The 12,708-nt window shown below is 40.1% G+C and overlaps 1 protein-coding gene across 4 annotated transcripts in view; it reads right to left on the bottom strand.

The window, feature by feature from the left end:
* cadm2a (cell adhesion molecule 2a) overlaps window positions 1–12,708 on the bottom strand; it is a 145,866-nt gene that overhangs the window by 8,264 nt on the left and 124,894 nt on the right. For 3 of the 4 annotated variants that reach the window (XM_008332681.3, XM_025065807.1, XM_008332682.3), the window contains 4 exons: window positions 8,372–8,533; window positions 8,085–8,175; window positions 7,788–7,966; window positions 4,893–5,006 (listed from right to left, as the gene is read on the bottom strand). In XM_008332681.3, coding sequence (XP_008330903.1) covers window positions 4,893–5,006; window positions 7,788–7,966; window positions 8,085–8,175; window positions 8,372–8,533 — 546 coding nt within the window. The remainder of the gene's footprint in view (window positions 1–4,892; window positions 5,007–7,787; window positions 7,967–8,084; window positions 8,176–8,371; window positions 8,534–12,708) is intronic. The other variant, XM_008332683.3, reaches the window with a different exon arrangement.

Genomic DNA, 12,708 nt, shown 5'->3' with positions numbered 1-12,708 from the left:
TGGCAAGATTTTATGTATTTCTGACAGTAAGAAATGAAACATTTTAATGCCAATATAAGATATTTGGCGTTATTACTTTCTTTCTGAAACAAACACATGTGATTTAGTGTTTTTTACTGCAGGCATTAAAGGGAGAATAAATGAGCTGGAATCTACATTTATAGCCAAATTATTTTGCTGCAACACTGGAAAGAAATACTGAACGGTATTAGCCAAACAATTTACAGACTTTTAGTTTTTTCAGTTTTAAAATCACATATCTCAGCTGGTTCTCATGTTTTTATTATTTTTGGCTCTAATTTGAGGATGTTTCTTGTTCAGAAGAAAAAAAAAAACCCTTAACTTGCTCATGCAGTACCTCTATAAGCCAAATGTGGCGCCTCTGGTTAATATTCATATCCATGTTTTTGACCATTACTTACTTGAAATGCTTGAAAGCTTAGACTAATCCCCCCAAATCCCATTTTGCCTTTCTGTACTCTTCAGAGGGAAAAAAAAATCTTTTAGGTTATAGGTTGCCATGGTAACCACCAACCGTCCCCACCGGCAGTCAAATACTCAGGTATAAACCAGTGTTGAGGGTTACAGTTTTACACATTCAGCACAATCTTCCTGGTGATGTTTTAAATCTTTGATTAGAAGCGTCAAGGTTGTTGGTGCTTCCCCCAAAACTTTCATCCTGGTTGTTGCTCCTTGTTCATGAAACAAATAAATTTCAGCTTCTTTCAGTCTTTCCCACAGGCAGAGACACCAGGCATGAATAATTTCTACCTTCTCGATAGTGGGCTCTTTTTTTTTTTTTTTTTTTGCTGCGGTAGTCTTATGCTGCAGGGGCTCAGGTCGGCTGCAAGAAAGCTGATTATGAGAAGTGAATAGTAAATATTTTAAACACCAAAGAAACTCTGGCACCTAATTCAACCTTTCAGCCTCACAAGGTCGAAGCCAATTTACATGCCAGAAAAAGAGGTTTTTGGCAAATTTGAAAGAATCCAGAGGTAGAGGAGAAAAAAAAAAGTATCTCTGTGGAAGGTCTGTCTGAGGACATCGCAAAGACCTTTGACATCGTAAGCCGTACGTATGAATGAGACCCATGGACAAATATATATACAGTAGATATATATTTATATATATGAGGAAGTCAACAGTTTTATACCTTACTGTCAGTAAACAATTATCAGTGGTTCTGATCAACATAAACATGAGGTCCTATAACCAGCAGGAGGCGGGTGGGGGTGGGGGTGGGGGCACCGTCTTTAATGTGGAATATTTTTTCTATAGAAGGAGGATTTGGTGCTTTAATGTGCCGTCGCCTGTAACTGTGTGACAGCTTTTTGCCTAATGTCTGGGCTCAGTCTGTGCGTTTGATGCATTTATGTTAATTTCCAGTAAAAATGTAATGAGAAAGTGGACTATAAAATACCCCCGCACTTCATGTGCTCCAAAAACATTTTTTGAAGGCGCAGAATATTAAAACCATTAAACTACTCAGAAGTACAAGTATGCGTGTGTGTGGGCAGAGGTTTTTCAGCTCCAGGGCTTAATTGCACCTGTCATGCAAATACTTACTCTCCCTCGGAGGCTTGGATTATTGTAGGATGATTGTTTGCTGGGTTTGCACATTGGCATATATTATGCAAATATTCGGGATGGTAAAAATAGCTAAATGGACAACACCTAATACTGCATTTAGCTCTTTAAAGATTTCTTTTTTTACCCCTTGGGGATCTGAACTGCTTTGAACATTATTTCTTCTCGTCCAATTAGGGCTTGAAAAAAAGCACAATATCTGTATTGATGTGAGTTCATTCCAAACAACATGGAGTCGTCTGACAAGTGTGTATACATACAACTCTGACATCCTTTAGATCTTGAGCATTTACTATCAAACCTCATGGGGTTTGTTTAAAGATAAAAAAGAAGCTTCTGACACTGAACATAAATTAATGCTCAACATCTCTCCAGCACATGATTTACTGTACTGTATCATCACAGGGCTGTTACAGCTGCACAGTTGTTTGCTTTCATCCAGCGCACCAAGAGAACAGACCTGGTAATAAATCAAGCAGAGACATGAAAGCAGATAGTGTAGTATCCTGTGACTGTGGACGCAGTGAAGGAGTCTGATTTTTTTTTTTTTAAGATTCCTTGTAGATACTATAAGAGATTCCTGTGATCTCTCTACACAAACACGTCAGAGAAGAATGGAGACAAACCGATGTGGAAGATCAGACAGTTTCTGGAGGCCTGTTGTCTGAGAAGGTTGTGTAAGAGATGAGAGGTCCGAGGTGCTGATGGGTGGAAATTGAAACGTATGGCTGTTGTTAGGAATTCATATTCTGGAATTGTTTTTCATTTCAGTTTGACCCTGCAGTTTAAAAATGTCCAAAAACGCAACTTTACAGGAATAAAATAATGCTCTAGTGTGAATTATTAGTGATTTTTCTGCTTCCTACCACCATTGTGAGGCGCTAAACTCAAGGTTTGACAAGGTTAAGAATCAGTGATATACACTGTAGGAACATAGAATAAAGCAGTGTGGGAAAACACAGATTTAGTATTCAGTATTGAAAGTACTGAAGTAAGTATTCAGATGAAATAAAATGTTTCTTTTAAATTATTATTATCAAAAGGCTGTAAATGTTTCCTCTGATTCAGTATTCTGTGAGTTATTTGTGGATGATTGTTGGAAACCTCAGGGAGGAGCAGACACAGGTGTGTGTTGTGTGAGAAGAATGCGATGTGCACTACACACTTTTTTAAAATTCTGCACAGGTTCTCCTGTAAGCAGATTCTGGGCTTTAGAGATGGAGCCACAAAGTATTTCATATATGAAGCTCCTGCTTCTTTCTCTAGTGGTTTGTCGTCCCACATTTAGTGCCTGCCTCTGACTGGGTGGTTGGTGCAAACTGGATGAACCACCACTTCGCTTCACTCAACTCCTGCCAATTCTCCTGCACAACACCTGAGCTACAGCTTCTTAGATCCTGCACTCCTGGTTGGACCATCTCTATCTCCTTGCAGACAGACACTGGTCACAGGGAAGTGTCGCTCCTGCACTCAGATCCCTCTCTTTCGAGTCAGTCCATATGCCATGAAAAACCTTCTGTAAACATGTTCAAACGACACAAGACCTGAGAAACCTCGACTGTGGTAGAATAGAGACAGCAAAATGTAATTTTCCTCAAAGACTTAGTCAACGACCAAGACAAAAACAGAACCAATACTAAATTGGTAGTTATGTGGTGCTAAATGACAATGACAATATCTTTGCATTTTAATGGACTAAAATAAATTTAATAGATTCAATTAATTATAATATTTTATCAGCTCAAATTAAATTAAACTAAATTGTGGAACACAGAAGTCTGACACTAAATCCAAACTGTCTGTCGAAATTACCACTGATAAAAAGCAGCAGTGTTTAGGGCAGACATTGTTACTAGATGAGATGGGAAGAAAAGCCTCACTGAAGCAAAAGTCAAAATCGTTTACATCTTAATAATAAATGTATATTTTAACATTTCAACAGTTTTTCACCTCATGACCCCAGTGTTGCATTTTGACACGTTTGTTCAACAGTAAGCTTAAATGCAAATGCTATTTTTTCTGCTTCGTTGTTACAGAAAGATATATTTTTTTGGCTTTCGGGTATTCATTAGGAAAGACAGAGCAGTGGTGAGAGCGTGTAGGCGATGACACGCAGCAAAGGCACAGTGTCAGGTCAGAGAGCCAGACTCAGCTGCTGCCAAAAAAAAAGACATCAACCAAATGAGGAATCATGACGCTGTGATCATGACTGACTTCACTGAGCAGCACACAATATAATTATTGACACAAATCTGTCATCAGATTTAAACAGACGTAGACTATAGACTGAGATGCAAGTGGTTTGATGTAAATGCCAAATCAACCTAAAAAATGAAAGGAAGTCCTATTTGATGTATCCTCTGTTTTGTCGTTTAAGACTTCCGTAGAATAAACTGAACAAAATGTCATTTTATAAGCAGTCTGAGCAAAAAATAAAAAGCTGAGAACCAACCCACCAACTCACTCTGGATGACGTGGGAAAAGGTCACGATAAATTATATAACATTAAAAATGACATTCATTGAGAGCAATTGTTTCTTTCCTGCAGAAATACTTTAGAGAGTGTGAAAAATAAGTCGGTAAGTGCTACTGTAAATCCTCACAGGTGTGTGACGGTCAACCTGATGCCAAAAGACCCCCTTTTTAAGAGCAATAGTTTCCAGCTGCTTCTAAAGGAGTCTAATACCTTCAGGTGGCAGGAGGTTAATGTAATCCCACCTGCAAGGTTTGGCTCTGCCCGGTGAGTCTTCGCTGGATAAGTTGAGCAACCAGTAAAAGCTTTCCAGCTGGCATTTTGGGATCATTAGCAGTGGTGGTTTAAATATCATTTATATGTAGATGATATACTGTTGATTTACCTTGGGGACCACAACCAATGCTCAACACTAGGAACCCTACAGAACGTTTCAACAACCTCCAACACCAACATTGAACCGGTGATGTGGCGTCTCTTGTGGTCAGACGTTTTGGGTCCACCATGGCATTTGTTTTTTGTAATGCAACAGAAATACTGAAGTGTTTGAAATGTCAAGGGACAGACGACGGAGTATTTGCAGTGCCAGACACTTTTTGAATTCTAAAACCTAAGGTTACTAACACATGAACATCTGCTTTGCAAAATTTGGTTTTCCTCCCAAAGGCATGCATTTGATGTTAACATTGTTGAAGCAAATGAATGGACATTAAAGCATCTTGTCTTCCCGCTGTTGGTCATGAAAAATGAAATAAGACAGTAGGAAGAAAGTGGAGACACAGAGGAGCAGCATGCTGAGGAGTTCATGGAGCTGCGAGGGCTGATACTTTACCTCTGTTGCCAGTGACTGTGTGGTCTGAGGCGTGGGTGCCTAATAGTGCAGTAGGATCTGGAGGTATGGGATGTGGGGGGTGAGTGGTGGATGGTGGCGGGGTGGTGGGGGCGTCTGGTGGAGGGGATAGACACACGTAGACAACACAAAAAAATGATACAACAAACAGCAACATCAACATATGAATTGACTTGAGGCCAACACAAATGACAACGTCATAAGCAAAGCATTCTGGAACGTCGAAAACAACATACATTAATGTCAGTTTACAAAAGCAAAATAAATGGAGGAAAATAAAATAAAAGGAAAGTTTTGTATTATTTATGAAGGGACATACAAAATAAACCTCCAAAAACCTTGGTGCAATTTCTGCTAATACTAATTAAACTAAAACCTGAAAACATGGATTCATCTAAAAATGTGACCCTGCAACACAACCTTCATGATCATTACTTACAGAGTGTGTTGCCAGCATTTGTTCAACTCTCAGGTTTGCAAGAAGATGTTGCCTCTTAAGACGCCACAGGCCGAGGCCAACATGACGTTAGCTAGCAGTGAGGATTGGTCTTGAATGGGAACCTCTCACGCCACTTGATAGCAAGTGGTTCTCTGAGAAATGATCTGACACTTGTCATTGCTCACAAGGGCAACTCCTGACATCCATGTCATCACTGCTCTTACCACAGTAATAATGTTAGGATCGCTGATGTTTCTCATTATCATATGTTAAAGCAACAGGGAAAATTTGGCCCTAACATTTTGCAGCAAAGTTAATGAGGTTATACTACTACCATCTTGGCTTTTTATGTTTATGTCGCTCTGCTTTAATAGTGAGCTAGTGGTTTTTAATTGGCTGAGGTAGTCATTTTCTGAGCCAACTGTCCTGTGTAGCCCTGACATTTCAGGCTCAGTGTGAATCACTGTGCTGGGGAAGTGAATGTCTTTGGAAAGGAGAAAAACGTCTCGAGACAAACCATTAAAACTGTATTTTCCGAGAGTTATGGCAGCCATTGTAAAAGGCTAAAAGGTGTGCTAATCACTAATGAAGGCTGGGAACAGACCGGGTGCCATTTCCTAAGAACAGGCAATGAATCTGAATGGGACTCTTTGACCCTCTTATACTCCACGGCCTTTTTTTTTGTGGCTTAAAACCTGTCTGTTTATTAACACTACTGTCCTTTTGTGCATTGGTTTTCTCTGATGCTGGATCTAACTGGTATTTAGCTCATGCACACAGACACCATGGTGTATAACAAATACACAAATATTCTGATACAAACGGCTGAGGTTTAATGCAGAAGTAAACCAAATGGGCCTATTTAAATGAATTATTAAAGAGCTCCTAATCAATAAAGTGGGATTTGTGGGTAACGGGGGAAATCGGAAATAAACTTTTGACTGTAGACCCTGAAACTTCAGCATCTGCAGGTGAACTTTTCAGCTTTGATAATATGTGTCTGTCAGACTAAAGTTTTCATCAGGATAATTAATTTGACAAATTAATCCAACAGAGAATTTGAATGCATTTACCAAGCCTACGCAGAAGGACCTGCACTGTATATGAAGTAATTCAACTTTCCATCCACTTAACTCTTGATGTGTTTCCAAAAATCTTTTTTTTTTAAACTTTTTTGCCACATTTAAGAACATTGATTTTGCTCCATAATAAATGTTAGTTAGTTTCACAGGGCAAATTAAAACAAAGGAATCGAAGCCTTTAAGTTTCTTTAAAGAACTGGAATTTTTTTTATCCTGAGCTGAAATATTACACCACAGACGTGTGATGTGATTACGTGATTTAAAAAACCCTAGAAAACTATTATTTGTTGCTACTGTAAAGTTATAAACCTTTAACAGGGCACGCCTCACTTCCATCTGAAAATAAACATTACATTTAATACATTCTAAGGTATACATTAAAAAGGACTTAGTTTGTATATTTATTTGCTACAAGTCCAAATCCACTTGAGGGGCCATGGCCGAGGGAGAAGTACACATTTAGTTCAAGCTTATTTATTGATCGACTATCATTGAAGGATTCATACGGAGCTGTTGCTGCAGAAAATGGCTCATGAATACTGACACCAACCTTGGTCGCATCTAACGACTGCTTTTTAATCAAATCCCATTAAGTCAGTTTAATGACATGGTGGTGGGGGGTGGGGGTGCAGGTGGGGGGGCTTAAGTGCTCACAAAGCATGTCTGCACCTCAGAGTCTCTCATGTTCCTTATTAGATTAGGTTTCTTTTTTAAAATAAGGAAGCGAATAGAGAAGAAAGCCTGAGGCGTACGTAATAATGATGAAATATTTCAGCGTGTCTCTCTGGTCAAGATTTTTTTTCTTCCCTCCCTTCATCACACAATATGTAAGTTCCCATAACGAGAAAAAAAGGAGACGTATGACGGCTCTGCCTTTTGTAAGCATTACTACTTAATGCTGAGAGACAAATGGCAGTGAAGGAAGAGACAAGAGGAAGTGCTATCTGTTTCCCCCTGACACCGAATCCCTTTATCCCCACACCTCCTCTGGCGTTACCCGGAATTAGTTATCCTTCCCGGTGATATTCCTGACAACACAGCACTAAATTCTGCCACCCTCACACATTTCCCTCCCAGTGTGTGTGTGTCTGTATGTGTGTTTGTGGAGGATCTGGGACGCAGGTTTATTTAAGGAAAGGCGTTGGTGGTATTTGTGTCACCTGAGGCCTGTTTTCTTTTCCTTGTGAGAGAAGCAACCACCATAACTTTTACATTTTTTTTTCTAATGAAATTTGGTAAACTTTTCATTACTTTTTTGCTCTTTTGCCCACGTTTGTCTGCTGCATGTCATCGGTACCTTATTGTGTGACATTATGCACAATTTCTGACATTAAAGGTTCCTTTCGGTGGACTAACCGTAGACGTAGAGGACATATTCAGCACTGCTGGTCCCTAGGTGGTTGGTGGCTTCACAGCGGTAGGTGCCATTGTCTGTCTTGTTGAGAGAGGTGAAGGTGAGCTCCCTGCCTTCTACGATCATCCTGTCCAGGTCAGGAAGTTCACCGCCGTCTTTTGTCCACATCACAGGATCAGGCCTTAAAGTTGAAATAGCACGTGAGAGAGGAAAGAAAGAGACCAGGCTTCATTTTTCTGTCTGTAGACATGTACAAAAGTCATGAAAAATTGAGCTAATACCAAAGGTGAGAGACTTACGAAGGGTTTCCTTTCGACACACACTCCAGCTTTAGGTACAGACCCTCCTGAGGAACCGCCAGGGAATGGACGATCTCCACACGAGGAGCGTCTGAGAGATGGATAAAATCAGCAGGTTATTAGATTCTGAATGATTGGACGATGGAGGAATACTTCCTTAAGCTAAAAAACTGTCAACATATAACAAAGACAAAATAAGGTTAAATCAATGGTCATCTACTGGAGTTCAACATGAGATTATTCTTTCTCTTTACTGAGACCACATATACAGTACAGTAGACACTCACAGTGGACCTCCAGCACTTCTGTGGCCTGCTGCGGTGTCTGCGCCAGCGCCACATGGTCCACTTTACAGGTGTAGGCCACTCCATCATCATTCCTGTCCACGTGCAGCTGCAGAGAGCTGCGTACTGTAAATGTTTTCCCACTTGCGTTCACCTCTTTGGCACCTTTGGAGAGATTTGCATAGTGTCACAGATGCAGCACATTTATACAGCAGGCTGCGATGGCCACACATTAACATGATGCATTACTCAGTGCCTGCTTCACAGCCAGATTCCACCGCGGTTGTTCTTTTCTCCCTGATCTACGGTATATTGAACTGCAACCTGAACCCAGAAAGGCAGTTTTTTGTCTGTAATAATTCTAGTTATTTTATCACCGTATTTGTAGAAAAACATAAAATAATAAACTCGGGCTTGGGCAATGTACTGAAAAAATATTTCTGTGGTAAAGATTTTATTGTGACATTAAATAACATGTTTATTGTGTTAGATTCCAGTGTGTTGTAGAATACACTGAGACGCAGGTGGGAGTAAAACATCTTCACCTGTGAGTGGGAAAACTGCACCGCAACAATCAATGTAGCCCGTTAAGTTTTCCCATATTGATATTGACTTTAATTAAATCCTAATTATAGTTCAATACTGCATTTGGTGCAGTGGCTCCCAAAGTGGGGGGCAGGGTGTCTAAGGGGCTGCACAGTTATTACAGGGTAATAATCAACAAACATGTCTTTTTATTTAGTCCACCAAGATTACGTTGATGTTTCTTTTGGACCACATTTAAAATAAAATTAAAAACACTTCTGGTGAATCAGTTACGACTAAGTTGATCTGAAGTCAACACACTGAGACTAAATCAATATTGGCTGTCAGACTTAACACTGGGCTGCTGTAGGTTCCAGTTTCAACCTCCTTGCACTAACACTGTCATAAGAAATGTCACTTTCGGTTGCTGCTCCTGATAGAACCCAAACTGGGATTAGGGGCCTCAGTGGGACGCCCCTACAAAAATAAATGTCTCTCCAGTACTCTTCTGTTTTGGTCTAAGCTCTAACAAACCCATCTGCTAACCTCCTGCTTGGTAATCCCAAATGTAATTTACACTCAGACATTTTTACACCCTTGTGTCTCACCTACCACCCGTATGTGTGCTTCTCTGAGCCTTTTTGTTCCCACACAATGGCTAAATCTCACCAAACACTCGAACGCACTTCACTTCTCCCCCCCCCCCCCCCCCCCCCAGTCCCCTCTCATTTTAGCTTGTTTAGACAATAACATCAGCAGAGCCATTCACGCATTTGGCAATCACCCCACTCAGCCTTGCAGCATAGTACCATTATGCACAGTGTTCTCCGTCTATCAGCTTTCAGGGCTCATCCCTTTAAAAAACATTGGTGATACTGAGCAAACAGCTGATCCACCCCTCGATACTCATCAACACACCGGTCCGGGGCCAAAGCTGTGGAGAAAATCTCACATTCCAATTTTCTAAAATTATGCCCTACTTCATCATTTCACTTCTTTGCTCCATTTGCTCCCCCAGAGAACAAATGTGTGTGATTAAAGTGTAATGACCCGAAATCAATCTTTGACCCAAAATCCTATTGGCTGCTAATAAATCATTGACTGTGAGTTCAGCATGTGAACAGACCCTTCGAACGGAAGGTCCCAGAGTGACTCTGCATGGATGACTTTTCCTGCCCTTCAAAACTTCAGTGGTGTTTTCTAAACACACTGGAGAGTCTTACATCCAAAAACACTAATTCTAGGACTTAAAGCCCGACTGGCTGTTTTATTTCACTATACAAATATTTCCACCTTCATCTAAAGTTTTATTTAATTTTCCTCTTAAACACTGTGTCTCATTGGACTTTTCTGTTTAGTTATTCTGATTATAAACCCCCCCAGAAAAAAAGTATTTTTCACCCGTCAAAGAAGTTCATCCACACCAGGTCCATTTTGAAGATATTGAATCTGCACGGTCTCCTCAGTGTGTTTTCATCCCAGCAACCGTCAGAATAAAAGACAGTGTCCAATCGCTGTGTTTGAATCTCTTCAGGAGTCAGTTTATGCTCCCTCCTCCTCCTCCGCCTCCCCCTTCTCCCCCTCTTCCTCCTCCTCCCTGCTCATCTGCTTCACTTTCTAAGCATCCCACGCCTCTGTCTCCTCTTCCTCTGCGCTCTGCCAATCAAATATTCCGCTCAGTCACTTTCCCCCAACTGAGTCAATGAGCCTGCCTCCCCAAGAGATGAATGAGTGACAGGTCTGTAGTGTTTGTAACATCCATCCATCCATCTCCCCACACCACAGGAGGGAGGGGGAAATGGCTGGATTTCTGCACAAAAAAGGGAAACTTGCAGGAGACAAAAGAGGGTGAAACAGAGTTGAGAGCTGGAGACGGAGGACAGTGAATTTCTAAATAAAATGGACCGCAGTCGTCTGTGTTAGAACTTCAGCTTCCCGTGCGCTGCCTTTTTTTTAGTGTCAGGCAGTTAAGCTCTCTCTGTCTTTTTGCATTTCTGAAAAAGTCACTTTTCAAAGTCACAGATGAACTTTTTTTATTCTCACCCTATTATTGTTAAACTCAAAGTCACAGATGAACTTTTTTTATTCTTACCCTATTATTGTTAAACTAGTTTTAAAGTTAGATGACTTTAGTGTAGTTTTTGTGTAATCTCAGTAATCAGATTACATGGGTTTAAAAATAAATTATTAAGTAAATTATTTAGGTATATAAAAACCTAAAACCACTTAATTTGATTTACTTATGCTGTTCTGTGTGTTTAAATAACAGATCTGATTTGGACTTAAATATGTTTTTAATCAGAATTAATTTTCACAGTTAAAGCTATAAAATAGAAAATATCTGGAACTAAGAAGCAGCTCACCATCAAACTTTTTACTCCCTTTATGTGTGCAGGTGTCACCTGACAAATGCAAGAGTCTTTATGTTTAGTAATAATAGTAAAAAAAAAAAAAGGTTGGAACCAAAAGTGACTCATGGGAAATGTGTGGAAAATGGAACAAATAGTGTGAACGGTGTAAACTGATTCATTAGTTCCTGCACTTTATAGAATCCTGTGTCTCAGAGTGATGTTTATGGACACTGTCTGCCTCTGTCTGCCACTAAGGACAAAAACACTTCAGATATAGATTAGCTTCACTGAAATCATTATCAGGTTCCAGGAACATGATAACAGGAGCTTAACCACCAAGTCATAGCTTGACCCTAAAGTCTACAGGCACACCGGAGCCCGCTGCAGTATTTCTAGTGTGTACTGTTCTGAGTATGTGTGTATGCTTATGCCTGCGGGTGTGTATACGTAATTGGTCAATAAATTGCTTTATAAATATCTAATCGCAAGTTTAAGTACATCTGAAAAGGAGCAGATGGCTTTGAAATGCCATTAAGACTCACACTTGTCAATCACGAAACTCGTCTTCCCACCTCGCACATACAAATCCACACACACACACACACACACACAGACCCACAACTTTAACAGCACAGCAGCTGCAGAGGAATGGAAAAGCAGAAGTCGCACCTCCAGAGTTGCTGTATCATTTCTGTAAATCTTTGAAATCACACCATTCGACTGAAGGTTAATGTGTTTTTTCTTTCATTGGTCTAAATGATGAAAGTTGATAAATAATGTTTGATGCTGTTAGTTTCTTCTCAAAGGAACACCTTACATAATTCCACTTGAGTGTTTCTCTCAAAACCCACAAGGTTTTCTTTATTTGACCAATGACGAGCAGAATCACAGAAGAACAGCCACGTGGTACCAGTGGTGGGTGGGTGTTTTATGCGGGCAAAGTGATTTAAATTGTTTTCTTTAATTTTCCCATAGTGGGAAAATGACAGTGGTTTGTTATTTTATGTTTCTTGTCAAATGAAAATAGCAGATCTGCCGTACGGGACAGTACGTGGCTCAGTGTTCAGGGAGTGTGAGCCAGACTTGGAGAGTCTTGGAGGATTAGAAATGGAAATGACAGGCAGGGAAATGTGAGAGTTTGACTCCTTTACGTCTTTTAGCAGAAGAGGAGGAGGACAACGCGGAGAAAGAGCGACAGAGTGGGCGGGGAGAAAAACACAGCAACAACGAAAGACCTGAATAATCCTGGCAGCAGACGGTCAGCAGTGTCTGTGGTGGAAATTGATATTGTGTGTAAACCATAGTATACATTAGAAATGGACATTTGTGTCTGTGTGTGGGAGAGATAGCGTGTGTATATATTTTCACACATATATGTATACATACATATATAAATATGTCTACATATATACAGTATATATGTATATATTTTTATATGTGTGTGCATATATATATATATATATA

This window comes from Cynoglossus semilaevis, chromosome 19 (assembly GCF_000523025.1).
Source record: "Cynoglossus semilaevis isolate Cse_v1.0 chromosome 19, Cse_v1.0, whole genome shotgun sequence".
NCBI classification, from domain to species: Eukaryota; Metazoa; Chordata; class Actinopteri; order Pleuronectiformes; family Cynoglossidae; genus Cynoglossus; species Cynoglossus semilaevis.
This window is presented reverse-complemented; position numbering and strand designations above follow the sequence as displayed.